The sequence below is a fragment of the Sciurus carolinensis genome, chromosome 1, assembly GCF_902686445.1.
Source record: "Sciurus carolinensis chromosome 1, mSciCar1.2, whole genome shotgun sequence".
Classification (NCBI taxonomy): Eukaryota; Metazoa; Chordata; class Mammalia; order Rodentia; family Sciuridae; genus Sciurus; species Sciurus carolinensis.
This window is the reverse complement of record NC_062213.1, coordinates 207,908,976-207,933,689: the sequence shown is the minus strand read 5'-3', so window position 1 is coordinate 207,933,689 and position 24,714 is coordinate 207,908,976. Positions and strand designations below refer to the sequence as shown.

Below are 24,714 nucleotides of genomic sequence, written 5' to 3'. Positions count from 1 at the left end.
TCCCCCGGCCAGTGACGCCCAGAGCCCTCTCCCACTGGCCCCTTGCACCCAGGGCTCCCTTGGGGGTGCGCTCCTCCCAGGGGTGGTCGGGGAACTTCCCCTGCCGTCCGCAGACAGGGCTGCCCTCGAGGGGAAGGCAGGCGTGTTCCCGAGCTGGCCCCGGAGCCCTTGGGCCTTGTCCTGGTGACAGGAAGGCCAGGTCCGCAGCGGCCGCCAGGGGCGTGGTCGTGGGAGGTGTGCGTGAGAGCTGGGGCCCTGTCCTCCCAGCGCCCTTCTCTGGGGGCCCCTGTGCTGGGCCTGGAAGCCAAACGCTCTGGAGCTGGTGCCTTGACAGGCGTCCTCCTCGGCCTGGGACCAGGCCTAGACCAACACTGGGTCCCCCGATGGGGCGACTGGTGCAGTGAGAACACCTGAGGTAGCCTGACCCGCGACCCTCTCCCAGCTGTCCACCTGAAGGGGCTCTGGGCCAGCCCTTGGGTGGGTCGAGCCTCTGGCAACTTCTCCACAGAAAGCCGCGCATGCCCAGGGCTATGCAGGTCTTGGGGTGTGGTCGCACTCACCTCCACGCTGGTACCTGGCATGGAGGGCCCCTCAACTGCGGCAGGAGACCACTGCACAGCCCACTCAGCTGCTTCCCTGACCTGGCCTCAGGTGGCGTGGAGCGCGTGCAGGCGGGCAGGGGCCCCTCCAGGAGCACAGAGGAGGGGAGGTGTCCCCCGTGGGTGCTGGGGTGGAGCCCAGGGCCCGTGTCTGCCGGGCGCAGCTCTCTTGCGGGTCTCGGAGGAGCTCTGCTCCTGTCCCTCTCCCGCAGTGCAGAGGCTTCGCTGACCTTGCCGTCCTCCTCTCGAATCTCGCCCTCAGACCTGGGAGGTACCCTTGCAGTGGAGTTGAGGGTCCAGGGCAGTGGGTCTGTGGGTGTGGGTCCACCCTCTGGGGCAGTGAGGCCTGTCTCCTGGCGGCTCCAGTGTGCCGTCCCTGCATGTCTTCCCTGACCTGGGGGTGGGGAGCCCAGCTGTGAAGCCACCGAGCTGAGGAGTGGCCAGGCCCTGCTCTGGTCAGGGATGTGCTGCATGGGTCATGGGCTCTTGCCTCCCTGCTCCTAGCCCTCCCGGTGCCTGCAGGGAACGTCCTGAGGTGCGCGGCCCTGCCCTCTGACCCCAGCAAGTGCCTGCCACCACTGCTTCCTTGTCATCCCCAGGGGACACCCTGTGCTGGGCCTCAGTACCCTGAGGTTCCGTGCATCCTGGGGATGGGTGGCCAGTCCTCCACAGGGCCCCCCCGGCAGCAGCTGGCCCTGTGCCTTCCTGCACCAGGTTCCAGAAGTGAGATTCCACGTCGGCCCTCAAGCTGTGAAGGACATTGCCAGCCATCCTGTGGTGGCCAGCTTGGAAGGGCCTCTGGACAGCGTGGCTGTCCCTGGATCCCAGGAGAACAGTGGCCGTGACACGGCTCCTCCGTCACTTCTGGCAGGCGGTGGGCAGGGTGCTGGGTGCTGAGGTCTGGGCTGTCCTTGGCTCTGGGGGTCTTCTCAGTGCCCCTGGGCTGTGCGCCCTCCACACGGTGGTGCCCCGTGGTTGCTGTGGCCCCATGGGAGGGACCTCGAGGGGCAGCGCCCAGCTTTGCGGGGGAGGGATGTTGGTACGGCCTGAAGGAGCTCACCGGCCCTCGTCCTCAGAGCCGCACAGCAGGCTGTTGGGCGCCCGCGTGGCTGTGGCTGGCTGCTTGGCTCCGCGAGGCTCTGCCAGTGAGCCAGCCTCCCGCCCGTGGCTCTGCCCTGGGTCGGGCAAGGGCAGTTTGGTTTCCACACATACCCCAGTGGCTCTTCGCCTGTCACCTCGACCCCCTGCCGCCCCAGCATCCCGGTCTCAGCCACACCTCTCAGCCTGCTCGGCCCAGGAGGGCAGGGAGCTGGGGCTCACCCTGGCTGCTGTCCCATGGGGCTCACCCTGGCTGCTGTTCCCTGCCAGTGCTGTGGCTGTGCCCTGAGCAGGACAGGAAGCTGGACCATGCACAGCCTCGGGCCCCGCACCCGGGGCCTGCTGGCCACCCCAGTAGCACCCCATTCCACTCCTCTGTCCAGAGGTTTTGTTGTAGAGGCAGAGCTGGACGCAGGTGGAGAGGCTGGCGGTGGGTGCAGGAGGCCTTGGTGTCCAGGTCCTCAGTAGAAACCGTATTCTCCTCGACCTGGGTGAACTCTGGAGCCCAGTGTCCCACTCAGCACAGGAGCCTTGTTTTCAAGGAAGGCCTTGCCCTGGGGCACAGGCTGCTCTGGCAGAGGACTCGACCCGCAGGGTGACTCACGGGGAGCCGGGGTGGCCTGCTCTCGGGGACTTCCACCTTCTCCCTGTGTCCTCGGGGAGGGGTGGTGAGGTCTCCCCAGGGCTCTTCATTCACAAGGGCTCTCAGTTGCCGGGCCTGGCTCTCATCCCTGGGGCTGGCCCTTCTGCTGGAGGCCTGCCCGCTGCTGGCCATGAGGACTGCTCTGACCCCGCCTCCGCCCCAGCAGCTGTCCTGTGGGGCCTCCAGGCTCCATCTCTGGGCACGCCGGCCCGCGTTCCAGCAGAGCCTAGGGGAGCCGCTTCCTCCAGGAGAAAGAGGGCGGCTGTTGCCGGTTGGCCCAGGCAGAACCCCTGTCCTCTCTGTCCCCAGCGGTGCACCTTCTTTCTGCTCTGACCACAGCTGCATGCAGCAGGGCTGCCTGAGCGGCCGGCCAGTTGCCCCACCATGTGCCCGCTGCCACCTGTGTCCTGGGGAGGCTCTGCCAGGTTCGGCTGCCCGTCAGCCGCGGTGATGGTGCTTGAAACCTGGTGGCGCTGGAGAGCTGTCTACACCTCCCTCGGTTGCGGTTCTCTGGAAGCTGCGGCCTCAGGGGAGGCCCGCCTCCTACCTGCTGGGACTTGGACCCACACGTTTCTCACCACCTGTGACCTCTTGGGCAGTTGGCAGCCTGGCGGATACCCCCAGGGAGGGAAACTGAGGCAGGAGACGGTAGAGTTTGTGCCTAGCAGAGACGCTCTTCCTTGGCAGGGTTAGGGAAAACGAAGGGAAGGGGCAAGGGAGACCAGGTCACCATTGCAAGGTGGCCCTTCTGGGAACAGCCTGACCTGTGCCTGGACCACCCCCTCAGAGCGCTGGTGTTACCGAGAAGGGGCAAGGGGACAGCTCCAGGGTTGTGGACGCTTGGCCCCCGCCTGCCCACCTGACGCTCTGTCCTGGAAGGGGCTTTGGGCGTCCTGGCCCGACCTTCGTGCTGTGCCCAGCTCCCCTTCTCTCTGAGCTTGCCAGCAGTGCAGGGCGGGGGCGGGGGAACCGAGAGCCCAGGACAGGGTCCGTGTTGACGTGTGGGGCTCCGGAGCGAGAAGCTTCCAGGTGATTCGCAGTAGGGTCTGTTACAAGCAGATTAGGTTGGGTCCCCTTCCCTCCCCCAGCCAGGGACGTCTTAGTCCGTAGGAGAAATGCTGGTGTCCTGAGCCAAGCTCCCACTCAGGCTGCCCTCGGCCCTCCAGAGGACGCCTGGCCACCGGCGCACCGTCCCGGTCCCAGAGCCCTGTGTCGTCTCTGCTGGCCTACCCCCTTGCCTTTGGGCACTGTCACCAGTCATGGTGCCATCTGTCACACACCACTTTTAAGCAGGACCCTGGGAGAGGCTGTGGGTTGAGGCCATAGGAAATGACCCCAGGACCCTGATCCCCAGTGACTGGAAGAGTGGGCCCATGGAGGGGCTGCCGGTCACCCAGCCCCGCCCACAGCAGGGCAGGAGCGTGCGAGCGCCAGTCTGCTGAGCTCGGCTGAGGAGCAGCTCCTAGGACCCTGTCTGCCCAGGCACATGGCCCTCCACATAAGGCTGTCCTGGTGCCCCAGGGTTGGCCCAGGGACCTTGCAGTTCTGTTCCTGTCCTCTATCCAGGTCACCTCTGGTGGCCCAGCCTGCCTTTGCTGGTGTTGCTCTGGGATTGTCGGGGTCCCAGACAACTGGCTAACCTGGAGCCCTGGGTAAGTCCCTGGGGGTCCGGCCTGAGTCAGGAGAAGAGCCTGGGCCATGGGGTGGAGTCAGCAAGTGGGAGTGTACCCGTGGGAACCTTCGTCTCTCACGGCTGTGGGCCCACTTGGGTCTGCCCAGCTGGGCCTCGTCCAGGCTCCTTGTCCCTCTTCCTACCTCAACAGGGCACTGACCGGTTCTCTCACCGGGGGGCTGGGCTCTTGGGGTGCTTGGTGTCTGGGACAGTGGAGAATCTGTAGTCGATGTGTGTGGGAGAATCACTGCTACTCAGGGGAGTCTCGTGGCCTGGCCTTTGTGCAGGTGGCCAGGGGCTTCCAGCTTGGGTCTGGGGTCTGCATGTTCAAGACGGGCTCAGGCATTTGGTTGTCGGGTGACACCTCCAGTGGGGGTTGCTGGGTGCTGCCAGTGACGCCCCAGCTGCCCCCTGCCCGGAAGCTGAGCAGCTGCTGCGCCAGCTCCGAGCCGCCTGCAGGCTGGGGTGGGGGAGGCTGTCCACTCCGTGTTGTGTCTGTCTCTATGGAGAGAAAACAGCGTGGGCGACAGCCGAGGAGGGGGAGGGGAGGGGGAGGCAGCAGCAGCGGAGGCCTGGGCAGGCCCAGTCTCTCCTTCCTAGTGGAGCGGGAAGTTCCTCCAGAGCACAGGGTGAGGCCCAGGGCCGGGTGCCATGAGGGCAGGTAACGGGCCCTGCTGCCCGCCCCCAGACGCCGGCCTCCTCAGCCTGTGGCCAGTGCGGCAGCAGGCTGCCCTCCGCCCCCTGTGTGGTAATAGGGCTCAGGTCTGCCTCCTTTTTGCTCGGCCTCTTTTCTCGGGGCCACGGCTCCTTCAGAGGTACAGGCAGCAGCTCTGCGCGCCAGGTCTGCGTGTCCTGCTGCTCTGGAGATGAGGTTCCTGGGCCGTGGGGAACCTTCCTCAGACCCAGGTGACCTGAGACAGGCCCTGGAAGTCCTTTCAGACAACGGGGAACAAGGAGCCAGTCTCAGGTTTTGACATTTACCTCCCAGAAACCAAAATCCTAGGTGGGCCACTGTGCTTGCAGGCGGGTGTCGGGGAGGCTGCCCGTGTGGGGCGCAGGCGGGTGTGGCGGCCTCCTGGGAGCGCAGTGCACACGGCCCCCTCCTGCCGGCGCCCTGTGGCCCCTGCGCACTCCCCTGTGGGAGGAGTGTGGGAGTGCGCTTAGGTGGACAGCGCACCCAGGCCGTGCTGAGGCCCCTCCACGCAAGCACCAGGTGGACCTGAGGGCGAGAAGTCAGAAGCTCTGTCCTCGTGACTCGGTGCGACAGGAACCGTTTGGTTCCTGCTGAAACACAACAGTGGCTGGGCGTTGCTGGCCAGGTGGACTGCGATGCTGGTCAGGATGTGGGAGAGGCTGGCAGCAGCGTGTGGAAGCCCACCTCCCCCACCCAGGGAATCCCACCCTCCTGAAGCCAGCTGGCTGCTGGCAGGCACGTGGCGCGTGTGAGCCGCCCACGCTCCTGCCGGAAAGGCCCTCCAAGCCCCGTGGCCAGTGCAGGCCATGGTGAAGTCCAGCTTTCAGGCAGGAGCCTTGGGTGATGACCACTGGTGCCCCCTGCCTACTGAGCCCAGCAAGTGTTGGCACTGCCTTGCGTAAGAGGGGCTGCTCTCCTTAAGCCCTTGCCCAAGCCCTCAGGTACGCGGCTGGGTGGGCAGCCGAGAGCACCTGCTGTGGGTGCACGTGCCCAGCTCAACCTGGGAGGGCCTGGTCGGCACAGGAGGAAGGCTGTGCTGTCCCCACGAGCCGCTCAGGTGTCAGAGGTCCCGGCTGGTTCACGGCCACCATGGGTTCGTCAGAGGCGTCGGCGTGGCTCTGCAGGCCTGAGTGGCCCGCCGCGTGCCGTGCGTGCCTGCAGTGTGCACCTGCCTCCTCCCCAGCGGGCCGCGCTCCCTGGCCTGGCACACCAGCCTGTCTGCTCACTGGCTGTGAGGAAGGCCTGAGGCGGGCAGGGGCGCTGACCCCTTCCTCCCTGGCCCTGGAAGGTCACTTGGGTGAACACAGCCTCCTGCTGCCCTCCTGTGACCTTGGCTGTGCAGGGGCCTGGTGGAGGCTCTGCTTGGTGCTGGGCACATGGGCCTGTTTCCTTGGACTTCATTCTTACTAAAATTCCACCAAGGCGGAATTGCTTGCGTTCCAGAGACCCGGGGTGCACTGACCCGGGGGTGCGGGCCCGTCCATGCAGCCAGCCCTGGGCACTGTGTCTGGAGTGAGACGTGAGCTGGCAGTAGGCAGGGCTCCTCCTGCCTCCGGTGCCCTGGGTGCTGGTGGGCAGGCTGCAGTCAGCCAGGGCCCGCGCTCCACCGGGCTCTGCGGGCAGCAGCTTCCAGACTGGGCCCCACGGGCTGTTGTCATTCGGAGTTCGGAGATGGAAGGTGTTGGTCCTGGACAGGAAATCTGCCATGCATCTTCCTGGGGCATGAAAACTCCCAGTTTGGAGAGAAATGGGAATCTTCATATGTTACCCCACGTGCCAGTGGTGGCGTTGCAGGAGGGTGCCCTGCAGGTTGTGTGGGTGCTGGGCTCCACCTGCAGGGCTCTGCTGCCAGAGGCCTGCCCAGGGCCCTCCCAGGCTCCGGCCTTCAGGACTGTGGGGTCTCCGCCTGCTGAAGGCACCTCAGTGTTCACTTCCTGCCCTGTGTGTGTCCTCCCCGCCCAGGCCCTCCTTAGGGTCTTGAGGCAAGTCCCCTGATGGAACGAGCTTCCTGGCACACTTAGCTGAGGTCAGGGGATATGGTCCTCAGCCCCCGCCCTGTGGAAGCACTGCCCACAGGCCCATTGGCTGAGGAGTGGACACTGGATTCTTGATTTTATTTTGAACCCAGGGGCTTCCACTGAGCCCCACCCCCAGCCCTTTTTATTTTTTATTTTGAGACAGGGTCTTGTGAAGTTGCTGAGGCTGGCCTTGAACTTGCGATCATCCTGCCTCAGCCTCCCCAGTTGCTGAATATCAGGCATGACCCCTGCACTTGCCTTAGGTTCTCAAGTTGAGTTTATTTTGAGGTTGGCAGCCCAGGTACTCTTGGCGGCTTGTCCTGTGAGAACAGGGACTTGCTCTTGTGTGCACACTAGTAGACCTGTGGGCATGTACACAGTGGCTTCTCCACGCTGTCTGCCCCCTCCTGCCCTGAGTGGCCGTGGGTGCTGTGGCTGCAGGGCTTCTTGGCTTTCCTGGCCTGTGGTGGCCTTGGGGAGCTGGCCTGCAGTTGGTGCTGCCTGACCCTCAGGGCTCAGGTGACTACTGAGTGGGTGGGGTCCTTCTCCAGGCCCCAACCTCCTCTCCATTAACCCCTGTCCCCAGATCCAGCCAGCTGGCTCTGTGTGTCCGTGGCCCAGGAGGCAGGCAGGAGTGCAGCGGTTGGAGGGACAGGAGTCCACCCTGAGCGTGGCCTCCAGAGCTGCCCTTCACTTGCTGCAGGTTTCTTCGTGCCCTGGCTCTTCCATCTTGCCTCGTATCCTTGTCACTGAGCTGTGAGCCTAGCTGGTCACTTGTAGGGACTCCAGATTCTCATGGGAAGTGGAGCAAATGGGTGGTGTTGAATGGAGATGGCTGGGTGCTACTGCCCACCCTGGAGGTTTGGGGGTTGGCGTCCTGCCTGGCTGCACTGTTGGGACTCGGTGGCCGAGTGTGCCGTCCTCTCTCGCAGCTCTGCCTGATCAGAAAGGGCTAGAGGTCGCTCCCCACACTGCTTGCGGAAAGGCCAGCTCACTGGGCCTGAGAGTTGGGGCAGGGCTCACTGCCCACCCACTAGCGGCTCTCCTGGGTGCTGGCATCGCGGCGTTTTCAGACTGCACCTGAGGCTCCGGCAGGAGCTGGATTCTGGCACCCGAATCGAGGGCTGGGCAGGCCTGTAAGCGGGCCCCCTGCAGGGCGCAGTGACTGGGAGCGGGGACATGGGGAGGAGGGCGGCCTGCTTGGACATCTGTGTGGGGTGCAGGAGGGCAAGAGCTTGCGGAGGGAGGCCGAGGCCGCCCGCTGCTGTTCCTCAGGGCAGGTGCCTCCCAGGTCACACACTGCGCAAGGCGCCAGCAACCACGGGCAACTGAGGCTGGATCCTAAGCAGCCCGTCCTGTAGGAGGTCCGCCCTCCGAGGTGGGCTCTGGCCTCTCTCTCCTGCCCCAGGCGTGGGTGGGGAGGGCCAGCCCAGGCACCTGCACACCCCGGGCACACTCTGGGTCTGGCCTGCTTCTCTGGGGATTGGCCTTCCGGGAACAGGGGCTACTGCCCCTTGAGTCCCTCTGCACAGCACTTGCCCCTCCTCCTGACGGCGGAAGGCCTGTTTGTCTTTGTGGACTCTGGTGAAGGGTGGCAAGCAGCCAGGCGTCCATTACAGGCCGCCCCGCCCACCCGCGAGTCACGGCGATGGAATGTCTGCTGGGAGCCGAGGGACACCACCCAGACAAAAGCACCGAGGCTAAATCAAGCCCAGATCACAAGCCGCGGCGCGCAGCCGCCCGCCTCCTCGGGGTTCCGGCTCAGTCTCGCCTCTTCCCAACGCTGGGTACTCTCCAGTGGCCACAGAAGGTTGCCCCTTGCTGTGCACTGGGGACCTCCCGCTGTCCCTGCCTCCAAGGGAGGTCTGTGGGACTCGATGTCACCTGGGAAGTGCCAGGGTACATGCCAGTCAGGACACGTGCAGCGTCGCGAGGTCAGCGTTGGCCGCAGCCTGGTGTGCGTGACCCCCGCCGTCTCCCAGGACACAGCCCACAGGTCCTCGTCCTGCCTGGGTTTCTTGACGTCCCCACAGACTGCACTCTGTGCTCCGGAGCCCAACCTGCACCCGGCTCTGCCCTGCTTCAAGCACAGTCCCCTCACGTGCAGTCTGGGGGCCCGGGCAGGGCGCCCCTGGTGTCCCAGGAGGTCCTCAGCGACTCCGCCTCCTCGAGAAGGCTGGCTGTCAGTGTTGAAGTCACCACAGAGTTGACCTAGTTAAGTTAAAGAAAAATCAAAGTGAACCTTCAAAATGGAATTTTTTACTCCATTTGGGGGCTTGGGGTTGCCTTGCAAATTCAGTCTGCTTCCTCTGTACCACAGTGATCAGAAAATAGGTTAACTTCAGCATGATACGAAACGTGAATTATCGTGTGTAAAATATTAATGTACTTGTAAAAATAGGTTTGCGACTTCTGGAACTGTGAGATCTTCAGAAAAGGCCCTCAGCTCAGATTGAGCCATTCCCAAGTGTGGGGACGTGGGCTTACCTGCCGAAGACGGTTGTGTCTCACAGGCCCTGTTCACACAGTGCCAGTGCCTGCAGGAGCCGTTGTGCCACCCTGAGTGGCCTGTCCTGTGCCCACGGGGCGGGGGTGGGCTTCACCTGCAGGAGCCCGGAGCCGTGCTGCAGGGCGCCGAGTTCTGTTCCCGCCCTTCCCGAGAGGCCTGAACAGCACGCACAGCCTCTCACCTCGCAGGCATCTGTTTGGAACCGGCTGTGGGCCAGATTGGACATGGGGAGATCCTATCCCAGAGAGAGGGTCCAGACGGGAAGGTGGTTTGTGGGTGGAGGGTGATCCAGGCTGTGCCTGTCTGCCCAGGGCTTCCTGCAGAGAGTCCTTCCCTGGCACAGAGCTGATCCTGGCCAGGCAGGAACAAGAAGGTGCGGTCCTTGTGAGCTGGCTGCTGTGATGGGACCCTGTGTGAGGCGCAGAGAGGAGGACCCAGCCCCGCAGTGACTTCTGCCAGCCCTGGCATAGTGCATGGTGCTGTGCACAGCCTGCCTGTTGCCTGGAGGGTACGAGGGACAGTTGCTGTTCATGGGCAAGGTGGCAGGTCTTTGGGGACAGGAGCGCTACCCCTGGTGCCCTCTTGGGATCTTGGATGTGTGGAAGCTGGGCTGGTACAGCCTGCCTCTGGGGAGGGGGTGGCTGCCCCAGGGGACAGCCGTGGGGACCTCCACCAGCCCAGCTGTCACTGCTTGGCCTTGAGAAGGCCTGTGGGCATGAGTTCGCAGGGTGGGGCTGCTTCTCTGCCCTGGATCCCAGGGCGGTGGGGGTGCGGGGACCACTCTGGTCCTGCCCCTTTTCAGTGTCAGCCCTGGGCACTGGGCTCATGGGCCTGCTTGCTGGAGCCGGGCAGGAGGTGCTGGGAAGGAAAGTTCGGGGGCTTGGTGGCCCGGGATGTCAGTGCTGGGTGCTCTGCCATTCTTTCCCCAGGCGGGGCTTTGGAGCCGCCTGGCAGCTTCTTGGGGTTTGGCTGTTGGGAGACGGTCTTTTCCCCTCTGAAGACCCATATGAGCGGACAGCCAGGGTGGACTGGCACCATTGGTGTTCGGGGGTGTCTCCGTGGAGTCTCCTCTGCTAGCCCACCAGTGGCCTAAAGGTCACAGAGCTTGCACTGGCTGGGGGCCTGGCCTGTCTCCCGTGTCCCGGTCTGTGGTCCTCAGGCACCTGCTCTGCTCTGCCATCACCCTGGGTTTGGCAGTCTCAGCGTGATAGAAAGTTGAGTGTGCTGTCTTGCTCTAAACGCAGAGTCTCTGGTGACTTAGCTGTTGGGTCACATCTCGGTTTTACGTTTCTCTCCTGATTTGGAATGTTACTTGGGTGGATTCCATGATAAATTGACCTACTGTGAGAAGCCGACTTTGAGTTCATCTGTGAACGAGGAAATGGAGCGTGGGCTGCGGTTCCCAGTGGTTCTGCGTGACTTTAGCTCCCCGTTTTGCGTCCTGCTGAGGCCTGTTGCTGTGGGAGGACATCTCCACTGCGGTCCTGTCTCGAGGTCAGGATGTGCTGATGGGTGGACCACCTCTTCTCCTAAGACCCTGGGCTCCAGGAAGGGCGGGGCAGGATGGACCCTGGTAGAGGGGCGAGCATGGTTCTGTCCAGCCCTTTTGTCGTGGGCCTTGGTGGCCTCTGCCAGTGAGACTCGTCCCAGCCTGCTGCTCGGCCAGGAGGCAGAAGGAGCCTGGGTGGGGGTCACTTTGGAGCAGATGTGAGTGTGGCCCCCTCCTATCCACCAGTCCTGACCAGGCTACCTCCTTATGGCCTTGGCTGCTGGTATGGCCTGGCCGGTCACGTTGGGGCAGAAACTGGCCCCTTGGCCTTGCCTCGGAGCTGCTGTGCACCGCGGGAGGCTGCCTGCCTCAGCCAGCCACAGGCAGGACCCTACCCTCTGCCGAGTCCCGACTGCTCTTCATCTCTGTTTGTTCCAGAACGTGCCACGTGCTGGGGTGAAGGCTCTTTCTGCCTGAGAGTTGCATTGGGCTGCAGTGGCCCCTGCCCTGCGGCGCCCCTGGTGGCAAAGGCCTGACTGTTGCCCAAGCTGGAAGTCAGGCCCTCTGCTCTGGTGGGTCTTCTGGGCTCTGCCTCTGCAAGAACCTGACAAGGTGGACCCTGGCGTCCACTGATGGTCATGAGTCCTGCGTGCATAGGTGGACTTTAGAGGTGGACGCTCCAGATGTGATCAGCCTTGAAGCTAGCAGGAGTGTGCACGGTGTCTCGCTGTGGCATCGATCTGCAGTGGCACTGCACACTTGGCTCTGAGGGCAGCGAATCGGTGCCCGCCCAGCTCCGGGCTCAGTAAACCCAGAAGGGTTGTGTTTGGGTTTTCTTAGCAGGTGTTTTGTTGCAGCGCTGCCCCTTTCAGAGGCCACGGGGCTGTGGCTGCCTGCACTCAGCCACCCGTGGCCTAACCTGAGTGTCCACCACCCTGGAAGGAGCCTGGCCAGCAGCTGGCAGGCCCAGACCCTCCCGGCCCTCAGTCTCTGCTGAGTTGTGCTTGCCCTGTGGGCTTCCTGGCGTGGGCATTTCGGTGGAGTTCCAAGCCGGTGACCAGTGTGTCACCGGGGTTGTCCCTGCCAAGGGCCCTCAGTGCTCACCACTCACTGCTCCTTGTGTGACGGTGGTTCTGTTGGAGCCGCCCTGCAGGACCCAGCTCAGCAGGCCCTTGTCCCCAGGGGCCACGGCTGCTCTGGGGCCACGGTGACACCTTGTGGTGCGTCTTCTGTTGTTGCCAGGGGAAGTGGCGCTGAGGACGGGCCCCGTGCCTCACGTGCCAGGCAGGCGCTGCTCCGTGAGCCCGGCCCCCGTGGTGCCTTCGAGGATCCAGCTTCCTTCCTGAGGCCGCTGAGGGCTCGCACACAGCTGAGGAGTCCAGTGCCGCAGGCCTGTGTTCTTCCTGCGCACCCTCCAGGGGGGGTCCTGCTAGGCCACCAGCCAGCTGCTCACCCTGGGGCAGGCTGGGCCTTCCCGCCAGTGGTGCGCGGGCCCTCCGTGCTGGGTGCCCGCCAGGCTCCTGCGCTCCCGGGCCGTGGTGCGCCTCCTTGGAGAAGGTCTGTGGGCAGGATCTGGTGTGCGGGTGGTTTGCCGGCCGGGAGGTTATGTCCCGCCGTCGCCTGCGTCGGTGACTGGCTAGGGCACCTTTTCCTCTGCTCCGGGTTGTCAACGGCGTCCCTTGAGTAAGACGTCCTCTTAAACTCAGAGCACCCGCTTTTCTGTCGACTTGTTCCTAGTGCCGCTGTGCCAGCCGAGGGGTCTGGGGAGCCACGGCTGCAGTGCCTCCCCGGCAGACCCCTCCCTGCACCCGGCTCTGCCCTCTGGGCGAGGCACGCTACTCCATCACTGCCTGGGCCGTGGCCTCTCTGGGACAGAGCGGTGGCAAGGACAGTCCAGTCCCACCGGGCAGCTCGACCTGTGTGTGGGTGTGTGCCTGGGCAGCTCGATGTGCCCTGAGAGTGCCCGGGCTGCCCACCGCTCTTCTCCAGGCCTGGCGCTCTGCCTCCTGCTGGGGTCCAGGCTTGCCTGGCCGTGGGAACGCTGGGTGCCAGGGGTGCCCTGGGGCTGGCCGAGGAGCTGCAGTGTGGTGGGGACACTTCTCTCCAGAAATTGACAGGGGTATGAGGACTGCTGTGTCCCTCCTAGGTCCCTGTGTCCTGGGCTGACTGCCCACATGGGGTGCCAGGCAGACTTGCTTGGTAGCCTCACTGCAGCAGCCCAGGACGGCACGCCTGTCGGGTCTGCTTGCCGTAGCATGTCCTGTGGCCTCTCGGGAGGCTAGACCTGAGGCCCCGGCAGCGAGTGCTCAGGTGAGGTGCAGAGATGGGTTGTTTTCACTCGGCTCTAGGGATTGAGCCCGGGGCTGCTTTAGTGATGAGCCACAGCCCCAGAACTTACGTTTTGAGACAGGGTCTCAGGAATTGCCCGGGCTGGCCCTGAACTTGTGACCTTTCTGCCTCAGTGTCCTGAGGCCCTGGAATCACAGGTGTGGCCACTGTGTGCAGGACTTCGGGATGGATTTATACTAACTCTGGCTCTGGCTTTGATAAGCACAAGCCCCCAGGGGCTGTGACCCTTGGTGAGTGAGACCTGTCCGGCCTCTCCTGCTGGCCTCTGCAGCCCTTGCCCCTGCCCGCCCAGTGCCGGAGGCCCCCATGGTACACTTGGCCTCTTTCTCCAGGTCACTGAGGGCTCGTGCCCCTGGTGCACCACACAGCTGTTCACCAGCCCTTCCTCTGCATGGGCACTCCCCAAGGGTCCAGTGAGGAATCGAGGCACCCCTGCCTTCTCGGGGTGCCACCTGAGCCCTGGGAGCTGCCCTCTGGGTGGCCTGTCAGGTCCACACCAGGGCCCTACCAAGAGCTGCCTCGCCTGGAAGCCCACTCTGCATCCTTGGCCCTGCCTGCCGGGGCACATCTGCCCTTGCTAGTCCTACAGGCCCAGCAGTGACCACTGACCACGCAGCAGCTTCCATGTGGCTGGCCAGAGCCTGCAGACGCTCTCTGCGTCGCTCATTTCCAGCATGACGAGCCACGAGTTCCCTGCCTTGCGAGGCCATCCAGGGTTACTGACCAGCCACTCCAGGCTTGGCTCTGCTTGGTGCTCAGTGTCCTGGGGTCACCAAGTGAGGCTTCCCGGACGCTCGGTGGCTGAGCGCTCATGGGCTGTGCGCGGCGCTGCTCTGTTCTGATGCGTGGTCCCTCTGCACAGCCTGGCTCAGACCCCGCGTGAGCCGCGAGCCACGAGCCACCAGTGAGGGAGGGGCCGAGGACTCTGCCTGGAGCTGCGTGCTGCGCCCCGGCCTGGGCTCCAGGCAGGTCCTGGCCTCCCACTTGTGGGGCCTCGGCATGCTGGAGGGCGTGGAGTCCTGCTCCGCTGAGCCTCCATGGCCACAGGGAGGGCGCCAGCCTTGACCTGGTCTGCTGGGGTCACCCAGTGCCTGTGGGTAGCCAGTCCAGGCCTGGCACCCTGGGCTGAGGCCTCCGGGAGCTGCTGCTCTGCTGGTCTTGGTTCTGGGGGCCCTCACCTCCACGGAAGCTCGCTGCAGGGCAGATGAGGTGGAAGCTGCCCTTCCTCTGGGGAGGAGAAACTGGCACGTTGCCCACAGTGGGCCCAGGGTTCTGGGAAGGAGGCAGCAGCCCAGTGACTGTCGGTTCCTTTTCTGATCCCTGAGGGCCTGGCTAGAACTCAGCCCCAAGCCACAGGCCCTTTGCACTGTTCGCAGCCTACTGGTGGCCCTTTGTCCCTTCCCCTTTTGGTGTGGCTCTCAGCCTGTACCTCTGCTCCCCTGGACGCTGGCTCTTGCCTCACTAGGCCTGGCCTACTTTCCCCCTCCCATGGCCTGGCTGTGGGTGTCCCTGCACACGTGCCTCTGGAGGGTCCTATTCTTCCTCCATGGCTTCCAGGACCCCTTGCTCTGGGTGCTGTCCTGAGTTCCTGTCCCTGAGCCCTGGCCCTAGCAGGCTGGTTCAGGGACTGTTTCCTCTATAGGGTCCACAGGCTGTGGGAGCTGGGCTGCACGGGCAGAGAGCTCCCTGGCAGGAGCTCCCGCATGCGGCCAGGCCAGAGGGCACTTCGGCCTCGCTGCGGGCGTCTACCGGCCCTGGGCCACGAAGCCGCGGGAGGCGGCTTGAAGTGCTTAGAAAGCCACAGTGATGGCCGCTTGCCCTGGGGTCACCTCCATCTCTGCCGACAACTCCGAGGACTGTCCCTTCCCCTTCCTCAGTCGCACTTGGGGTCCACCCTGCATGGTGTCCGTCACAAGTCCTTCAGAAGCCCGATGCAGCCAGGGTTCATATTGACTCTGCGCTTGGTCAAGGGCAGCTCAGGTGGCCACGTGGAAGCCTGTAGTCCTCATCTGCACGGGGAGGACAGAGCCCCTGGGTTGAGGTCCTTGCTGCAGAGCTGGCGCCTGCCTGCGCAGGCTGGAGTGGGGGTGTTCGTGGACTTCTGTGGGTGACGGGCAGAGCTGGTCTGTAGGTCTGAGCAGAAAGCAGCTTTGTTCCCACGACCTCCAGCCAAGTGAGCACCGCCTCCTGCCGTGGAGGCAGGTACGAGCTGAGGCTGTGGACACGGCAGGCTCCTCCAAGTGTCTGGCTCTCTGGACAGCGAGGCCTCTTTGGTGTCAGGGACTGCCAAGCATGGTGTTTCCCTGTGACCTGGCCTGAGCCTGACGAGGGCCCCTGGAGCTTGTCCTTCTGCTGGCCTGTCCTCCTCCTGCCCAGAAGCATTGCTCTGGGGGCTCCAGGGTCTGTGCCCTGCGTGGCCAGGGTCGTTTCTGCTGGTCTTCACTCCCTGTTGCCCGGCAGACGCTTGAGGACCGCCCTGTCTGGCTGAGTGGCCCGGCACTGGGGGAAGGTGAGGCATGCGCCCTGGTCTGCCGCCCAGCTGACCCCGCAGTGAGGCTCACCAAGCATTGCAGGGCCGTCCTGGGAGCTGGGAGAGCAGCGAGCTTGCTTCTCCAGCAGACGGGCCTCTGAGAGATGTGCCCGGCGGGCCCCTGTGGCAGCTGTTGGCACAGGGCTTCTCCTGGTGGCTTAGGTGGGGACGGGCCAAGGCCAGCGTGGGGCCCGCCGGGTCGAGTCCATGCTCTGGAGGTGACATTGTGGCTCCTTCTGTCCCATGGGCACCCCATTGTTCGGCCCCTGCCCTCCGCCCAGGTTTGGAGGTGGGGCTTGTGTCTTTGCTGAGCTCCGGCAGCTGTGCAGGAGCCCCTGGGTGGGTGTCCACAGCCGGTCTTTGCCTGTTCCCATCTGCCACACCATGGGCAGTCTGTCCTGTTCCCTGGTCTTTGAGAGGCTAAGGTGTCCGCAGCCCTGTGCCTGTTCTCCCACGTGCCTACCCGTGGACACAGGCTCACACCTGCTTGTGGAGCCCCAGAAGGGAGGTGGCCCTGGGGCAGGACTGTGGTCCAGGGCCCCTGGGCGTAGGGCTGTCCCTTGCAGGCCTGTTTAGTCTCCAGCCATGTTGTGGTGGCATGCGAGGGGTCCTGAGGAGGGTCAGAACCAGAGGCGACACGTCTCGGCTGGTCTTGGAGGGTGACGCAGCCTTGTCCCCGCTGTTGGTGACGCTGGCCCTCCGTGGAGTCTGGTGTCGGGAGGGCAAGTCCCTGTGCTCTCTGGTTTTGAGAACCAGCCTGCTCTGCCCTGGAAACGATGCTGCTTGCTGTTGGGAATGAGAATAGGACCTCCCCGTCCCTGGGAGCGATGGCTAGGGGCTCAGACGCTGGCCTTGGGCCCGTCCCTGCCCAGCCGTCCCTCCACACCTCTCTCCAGAACGCTGGGTTTGCCCACCGCAGCCTGGCTCGTGGGGAGGCCTGCGGTGGGGGCGTCTGGCACCTCCCCCAGACTCTGGGGTTTCTCAGCCAGGCACACTGGGCACCAGACGGCGCCGGGCTTGTGGCTTTCCGGTGAGAACAGAGCTCGCTTTCCACACCTGCTCCGGCGCCTGCTGACAGGAAGCCCCACCCTGGCGGCCTCAGCCTTTGTGCCCTCACGCTGCAGTCCCAAGGGGGCCCTGCTGCTCCCCTGTCACATCACCCCCACCCCGGTAGCACGGTGGCCTCTCGGCAGGGCCTCCGCGGGTGGCCTCCCTGAGGCTACAGGGCGTTCTCTTCTGTTCCACACGGCTGTTCTGGATCCCAGGCAGTAAGTAGGTCTGGGATCTACCTCCTGGTCCTTGGCACAGAGGAGAGGTGGGCTTCTACTTCTTGGGCCCCAGCCCTGTCCTGGGAGGCTGCAGGCCTCAAGGTTGCAGGCGGAGCCTGAGTCCAGGGGAAACAGTTGGCCTGCTGTGGGCCTGGTGGGTCATCCCTGGTCAGCAGGACCTGCACCTGGACAGGCTCAGCCTGTCATTCCTGACTCTGGCGGCCCCCAACCCTGGGAAGCAGGGGTCCTGCCCCACCCCCAGGACTGCGCAGGGACTGTTTCCTCAAGTGTCCCTGGAAGGCAGGAACCTGGCCTCCAGCACTCTGGCCTGCTCCGCTGCCCCAAGGGCACCCTGCTGTCCTGGAGGGCCGGGCCCCAGGTTCAGGATGGGCCCCCTGCCCCCCGCTTGTTGCTCTGGAAGGACCCGTGTCTGTGGAAGGTGAAATGTCCTTTGGAGCCACAGCCTCAGCTCAGGGAGTCTGCTCTTCTTGCAAGGCGTCTGGGTGGCTACAGGGCACGTCCGGGTGGCCACTGGCTTTCCCACGTCGCCTGGACCCAGAGGCCACGTGGACTGTGGCATTGATGTGTCTGGTTTCAGGGGCACACACGGGATGCCTGGCAGCCAGGGCTGGTGCTCGCGGGACCAGATGGGTGGAGGGCACATCTCCTGGCACCTCTGATGGGAGGCTCAGCTGGGCAGCGCCTCCTGAACCTGTCCTGCTTGGTGGTGGGCAACGGAGATGTCCTCTCCAGTGAAGTGGTGGCCGCAGCCACCCAGGGCCTTCTGGCACCCCTGCGCCCATAGGCAGTGCCAGGTTGAGCCCACCCTTGGCCAGTGAGCCCCTGCCAGGGTGGCCCCTTCCCAGGCCACTCTGGGTCAGCAGAGATGCACTTGGCCTCCCAGCAAGTGCTGAGGCCCTGCGTCCGGGTTAGCCCCAGACTGGCGTGGGCAGGGAGCCGTCAGCTCCCTCAGGTCTCTGCAGGAACACGCCTCAGAGAGGCGGCACGAATGGTCGAGGGCAGGGAAGGATGGTCAGGCGGAGCCTCCGAGGAGGCCAGAGCTTGCAGCTGTGCGGTGAGGTCACCTCGTCACACCCCAGAGGCAGCACAGCGCCTCTCTGTTCCTGTGGGGATGATGGTTGCCTTTTTGCATGAGGCTCAGCAGCCTCCTGGCCTCCAGAGCCACTAGCTGGACTGTCAGCGGGTGCCTGTGAGCCCACGGGGCTCCTGGTGGCCTGGAGCCATGGTGTCCGGCAGGAGGCTGGCCCCCGTGGCTGGAGGGAGGCACCAACGGGGCCTTTTGTGTTGATCGCAGGTGTCCTCCGAGCCCCCGGCTTCCATAAGACCCAAAACAGACGCCACCTCCTCCCAGTGCCCTGCGTCGTCTGAGAAGGACAAGCAGTCTAATTGGCTGCGGACCTTGGCTGGTTCCTCCAATAAGGTGCTGCGCGGGGACCTGCTGGGGTCCTCGGGGAGGTGGGCGCCTGGCCCGGCCTCGGGGACGCATGCGCGGCCTGGGTCTCTCCAGCCCTGACCCGTACGCCTCTCTTGGCAGAGCCTGGGCTGCGTCCACCCTCGCCAGCGCCTCTCTGCTTTCCGGCCCTGGTCCCCTGCGGTCTCAGCAAGCGAGAAAGAGCTCTCCCCGCACCTCCCGGCCCTGATCCGAGACAGGTGAGTGCTGCCCGCCCGCGCGGCCCAGGCTGCGGTGCGCTTGCAGGACTTCCTGCGGTCTCCAGACCGCCCCTCGCACGGCTTTTGTCCATGCTCGGCCCTGCCTGGCGCCGTTGGCTGTTCTTGGTCTTTGGAAGCCTGACCCCCAGTCAGCTGGGGAGGAAGTGCCTCCTGAGGCACCGCCAGGGGCTGTCACGGTGCTGACCTGAGTGGGGTGGGCGTGAGCTTCGGGCACCTCGCGCCCACACCTGCGCCCCCGGCAGCTTTTACTCCTACAAGAGCTTCGAGACGGCCGTGGCCCCCAACGTGGCCCTCGCGCCACCAGCCCAGCAGAAGGTGGTGAGCCCACCGTGCACCACTGTCGTCTCCCGGGCCCCTGAGCCTCTCGCCACCTGCATCCAGCCGCGGAAGCGGAAGCTGACCGCTGACACCCCGGGAGCCCCAGAGCCACTGGCCCCCGTAGCTGCCCCCGAAGAGGACAAGGACTCGGAGGCCGAGGTCGAAGTCGAGAGCAGAGAGGAGTGTGAGTGAATCGGTTCCCTCCTGTGCTCCCTGCGGAGTCTGCTTTCTGTGGCCTTGGCGTCCCCGCCTTCCTCCAGGCCCACTGACCCCGCCCTCTCTCCCCAGTCACTTCCTCCTTGTCCTCGCTGTCCTCGCCGTCCTTCGCCTCGTCCAGCTCTGCCAAGGACCTGAGCTCCCCAGGAGTGCACGCCCCGCCCGCAGCCGCCCCCGATGCTGCGGCCCACGGGGACGCCCCGGGCGGGCTGGAGGCTGAGCTGGAACACCTCCGGCAGGCCCTGGAGGGCGGCCTGGACACACGGGAAGCCAAGGAGAAGTTCCTGCACGAGGTGGTGAAGATGCGCGTGAAGCAGGAGGAGAAGCTGAGCGCGGCCCTGCAGGCCAAGCGCAGCCTGCACCAGGTGAGCCGGAGAGTGGGGCCGCCACAGGCTGAGGACAGGCCCTCGGGCAGTGGGTGCCCTGCGCCTCTGCGGGGCCTTCCCAGTGTGCCTTGGTCCTGGTGTGGCCGTCTTGACCTCCAGGAGTCCCTCTGGGCTTCCAGGGAGGCCCCTGCAGTGTCTTAGCCACCGCCGTCCCACCGGGGCCCACACGTCCAGCCGTGGGCCCCGCGTGGGAGCCCCACTCAGGAAGCTGGCCTCCCCTCCAGTGTCCTGCAGGCAAATTGTTGGGCAGCTGGGATGGTCCCTCCCCCTGCACGGGGCCTGGGTGCCGGGTACCTGCTGTGGCTACGCACCCGTCACCCAGGCCTCGCCGCCCTGCCCGGCCCTGCCTCACCGCCTCGCGCTGCAGCTGGTTCTCCGTACACGCTGCTCTGTTTTCTGACACACGTGAGGGCGACGCGGTCTGCAGACAGCCTCCCGGGGAGAGGCATGTTTGGGTGGCGGCGCCCGCTAGGGCCCTGCACTCCTGGGGCTTGGCTGCCGCAGGCTCAGCAGCAGCTGAGTCCTCGCCCTGGCTGGCGTCTGGCAGCTCCGTGGCAGCCGTGTGCGTGGGCTTTAGCACAACACAGCCCCGGGCCCCGCGCTGCAGGGTTTCAGGTGGTCCCGGGAGTTGGGCCCCCGCCCCCCACACTGTCGTCCCGGTTCTGGGCAAAGGCGTGGCTTCCCACGTGTGCACACGAGGCCTTTGCTGATGTTCGACGAGCGGGGAGTCTGCAGGCGGCTCCAGGGCGGCCACCCTGGGCCTCAGTCCTGCGCACGTGGCCCCACCTCACGCTGCCCACCAGGAAACGTGACGTTTGCTTTTGGGGGAGGAGGTGTGCCCAGCAGTGGCACGGCTGGCTCGGGCCAGCTGAGCCTGGCAAGTCTTGACGACCTCTGTGACGTGGGGTGGCCGAGAGGGCAGCCCCAGGGCGCTGGCCAGGCCAGCAGGCGTGGGGCCGGGGGCTGGCAGTGACCTCGCCCACCTGCCCTCCAGGAGCTGGAGTTCCTGCGTGTGGCCAAGAAGGAGAAGCTGCGGGAGGCCACCGAGGCCAAGCGCAGCCTGCGGAAGGAGATCGAGCGCCTGCGTGCTGAGAACGAGAAGAAGATGAAGGAGGCCAACGAGTCCCGCGTGCGCCTGAAGCGGGAGCTGGAGCAGGCGCGGCAGGTGCGGGTGTGCGACAAGGGCTGCGAGGCCGGCCGCCTGCGCGCCAAGTACTCGGCTCAGGTACGAGGCCGTGTGGGCCGCACTGCCCGGCAGGTCCCTGGGCCCGGCGCGCTGGGTCCCTCCTGGCCACGTTCTCCCGAGGTGTGCTTAGGAAGACGCTCTGAGCTGGGCCTGGGCCGCAGGAGCAGTGGCGGCCGGCACAGGGCGGAGCTTCCAGACCCGGGCCTCAGGTGGGGAGGGTGCGCCATGGCCTCATGAGTGGGCGCTGGCCCGGCCCCAGTCTGGGACTGAGTGGGCTGCACCCCTGGCCTGAGGCCTGCGAGGCTCTCCCAGGCCCTGCCCCAGCGGCCCCGGGGCAGAGGGAGGGAGGCTCTAGGGGACACTGCTGACGGCCTGGGTCCCTTCCAGATCGAGGACCTGCAGCTGAAGCTGCAGCACGCGGAGGCGGACCGCGAGCAGCTGCGGGCAGACCTGCTGCGCGAGCGCGAGGCGCGGGAGCACCTGGAGAAGGTGGTGAAGGAGCTGCAGGAGCAGCTGTGGCCTCGGCCCCGCCCCGAGGACGCGGGCGGCGAGGGCACTGCCGAGCCGGAGCCCTAGCCGAGGCCGCCCGTGCCAGGTGCCCACATGGCTTGGGCGCGGCGGCCCGGCAGGGGTGCGGGCGCGCTCTGCCTCACAGCACAACGTCTCTACCGTGCCTACTGCCAAGTGAGTGTTGCAACCACATACTTTTGGAGTCCACTGCAAAGTTTTCTACTGGCCACGTTCAGGTGAGCAGGCCGCCTCCAGCCGCAGCTGGGCGAGCCGGCTGGGCGGCTCAGCAGGCCTCGCTCGCCAGGACGTTCTAACATTCACACTTTTGTTATAAGCTATTTAAAGCCAACAAGGAGACTTGACGTTCAGAAAGCCAACACGTTTTTTAACGACTGACCGCGGAGCACACCGTCGCCACGTGAGGCCCACGTGGCAGGTGGCCTGCGCCGCCCGGAAGCCATCACTGCTCGTCTGCGCCCGCGGCCGTGGGGACGGCAAGGGTTTTTCTTCAGAGTCTATTTTTTCAGCAACAAGGACCCGGGTCTTCCTGCTGCCGCCAGGAGGAGCAGGGAGAACCCGCGTGCGAGACGAGCCCAGCACTGCCCGCCTTACGCCGCTGCCTGCGGCCACGCCGCTGCGCCAGGCCCCAGGAAGCAGAGCCGCGCGGTCGAGGGACACGGCCGGCCCTGGGCTCCGCCCGCGGCTCCACCACCGCCGCCATCGCGAGGTGCTGGCCCGCGTCGGGCATGGCGCGGCGGGCGGGTGCACCCTCGGCCCAGGAGCACATGCTCGGCCCAGCAGCCCCTTCCAGCAGGCCACGGCGCCCCCGTTTGGGACTGAGGCTGCAGCATTGGAACAAAACACAGCATTATATCACTTTTTTTATTTGTTCATTTAAAGGTATATTTAGAACTGCACTTTGTCAGAGACCTGCCCTCTCTTTCTACTCCTGGTTAACTAAGGTTTTTACCGATTTCTAGAGCAGTCAAACCCTAAGTGCTGAGTGCTTGGAATCCCCTCTGGTGCTTGGTTGAACAAGGGAATCACAAGAAACGAAACGCAGAAGCTGAACTTGGGGGTCGCTCTGTGCCTTCCAGCGTCCTGTACAGCCAACCCCGACTCGTCTTCTCACCCCCAAAGCATCGTCTTCAGCAGCGACTGAATCCGCCACTGTCAGGATAGGTTCCTTGCATTTATTCCAAATGATCTCGTTTACCCTCCGCTGTTATGCAGTTGTATACGGTCTCCGTGCCCAAGCTTGAAAGAGGAGTGTCTAGCAGACAGAAGCGGCCCCCTCTGAAGCTGTGGTATTCATCACGTGGGAGATGGCAGGAGCCCGTGCTCGAGTCCCGGTGCCGGGGCCCTGCGTGTGAGGGAGGCAGGGACCGTGTGTGCAGGTGCCAACGGCCGCGACACCGCCTGCCGCCGGCAGCGATCAGCAAAGACCAGAGACTGCTAAACCCTGACGCCCGGGTGACAAAATTGCCTGTGGGGTGTTGCCCTGGGTTTACTGAGGGGGCTCGGTGGCTGCCGGCCCCCCTTCTGAAGTGCAATGCAAAAGGGACATCACGTACGGGCAGCATTTGTTTGGGGTTTTCTTTTGCTTTGCTTTTCCTTTTGCAGTTACGAGACCTGTATGCATGGGGTGCCGCGCCCTGCCGTAGGTAGACCCGTCCATGGGCATTATTACCGTGTCTTGTAAAGGGTCCGTTTTGTTACGCAGCACGCAGAACGCTGTTTTCAGCCATGTTTTTCCAGAATTGTGTTTTTTCAGCCATTTCTTGAAGGGAAACTAAAGGATTCAGTTGGAGCAAAGCTTTAAGTGTGTGGCGTGCTTGTGTGTGGCTCTTGCCAGGTCTGCGGGTCACAGTGAGGCAGGCCTGCCGAGCCTTGGGCTGCAGAGGGACACGTTGCTCTCAGCCCTTCGGGGCAGAGCCTCCTGGCCCTGGTTGGTCACCATGGTACTCAGGCCCTCGCCACGTGGTGGAGACTCCCCGCATGCCTGCTGGCCCTGGGAAGGCCCTGTTGTCTCAAGCTCTGTCCCACCTGGGCCCGTGCCTGCCACCACCTCCCGCCAGAGCCAGTGAGAGGAGGACAAGGCGGGCTCCTTCACCAGCAGCTTGCGCTCGCCCTCCCGGGCAGCTCGGCCGCCACCGCCTGGTTCCCCGTCCCTGCCCCGGGCCAGGTGGCGGGGTGCTGGTGGTCCCTGCCGCTTCCCTCCAGGGGCAGCCCTGGCCCTGCTGCAGGCCGCTGGACCAGGCGTCCCGGCCCCGGCCCGCCCCCCTGCCAGTGAGGTACAAGCCAGTTCTTTCCATCAGAGGGAGAAGAGGTATCTTGCATGGCTGTTGACTCTCCCCGTGTGTAGCCCGTTGTCTGGGTGACTGTCCGGCTTCATCGCTCGTTGTTTCCATGCGAAAGAAGATTCTTAACGAAGGGAAAAACAACAGCAATAACATCCGTGTCTGGAGCAGCTAACCCGTCCCGAGCCCTGCTTTCCTACAGACTAGCCGCTGTAGTGCAGCCGACGTGTACAGACTGTCTCGTTTTACACCCTTGTATTATACCTGTATATGGTGGTTCCTTTTCCAGAAACTTTTCTTACCTGTTGTCTTATTTTCTGGGTTGTTTTTAACTGAGGAAAAAAATGCTCATCTGCTAGAGGGGACGGAGCAGCCCCTGGGCTGTGCTTCCGGCCGGCCCTCCTGACCCCTAGGACCCAGGTCTGGGGGACCCTTGCCACCCGCCCTCACCCGCCCTCACCCCCCCGGACGGGGGAGGCGCCCCTTCTCCCACTCAGTCAGGATTCTCATGTTTTTCGATTAAGGAAGCAGACCCCCCTCTACCTTCACCACCTGCACCCCGCACCCAGTGTCCCTCGCTGCTGCTAATGACAATACGATGGCTTACTCTGCTATTGGAAAACTATTTTTATGTAATTAATGTATGCTTTCTTGTTTATAAATGCCTGATTTTAAAAGGAAAAAGAGACGCTTGGCGTACTCATCTGTTCGCTCTGCCCGGCGGGGAGGGCGTCTGCCCCCAGGGCCCTCCTGGGCAGGCCGCTGCGGGGCCATGGGTCACGTGGAGCTGTGGACATCAGCTGGAGCCCTGGCCCGCTGGGACAGGACCCACAGGGGCAGTGCTGGGCTGAGAGGGGCCCCTCCTATGAGGGGTGCTGGGAGGAAGCTGCCCCCGGGGCTTGATCCCGAGGAGCCTGCAGTGGTGTGTGCTGGGGTGGGCAGGGGCATCCAGACCCTGGTCCAGCAGGCTGCCCTGAGGAGAAAGCAGTGCCCCTCCCTGCCTGGCCAGTGTCGGCCAACCCTGGCCCCGTACCAGGAGCAGTGTGCAGCGCCCACTTCACAAAGGAGGAGCTCGCGGCTGGGTCCGGGGACTCGGCTGTCACCGTCTGGCCCCTCATCAGAGGTCTTCTGGCCTCATTCAAGCAATGGGTTGGCAGAGCTCTGCCCATCTCTCCCCCCAACAGGACCCCCAGGTCCCCTTGTCCCCCAGCCTGGGACCAGGAGAAACCTCCCTGCC

The 24,714-nt window shown here is 64.6% G+C and overlaps 1 protein-coding gene across 3 annotated transcripts in view; it reads left to right on the top strand.

Annotated features, from left to right (window-relative positions):
• Positions 1-23,928, top strand: part of Ski (SKI proto-oncogene) — a 52,788-nt gene extending 28,860 nt beyond the window's left edge. Inside the window, exons 2-7 of one of the 3 annotated variants that reach the window (XM_047549873.1) lie at positions 18,185-18,310; positions 18,425-18,540; positions 18,804-19,063; positions 19,168-19,460; positions 20,476-20,646; positions 21,055-23,928. In XM_047549873.1, the coding sequence (XP_047405829.1) occupies positions 18,185-18,310; positions 18,425-18,540; positions 18,804-19,063; positions 19,168-19,460; positions 20,476-20,646; positions 21,055-21,243 (1,155 nt within the window). In that variant the 3' untranslated portion in view covers positions 21,244-23,928. Of the gene's footprint in view, positions 1-18,184; positions 18,311-18,424; positions 18,541-18,803; positions 19,064-19,167; positions 19,461-20,475; positions 20,707-21,054 lie in introns of all 3 variants that reach the window. The other 2 variants (XM_047549867.1, XM_047549881.1) reach the window with 2 other exon arrangements.
• The last annotated feature ends 786 nt before the right edge of the window (positions 23,929-24,714 follow it).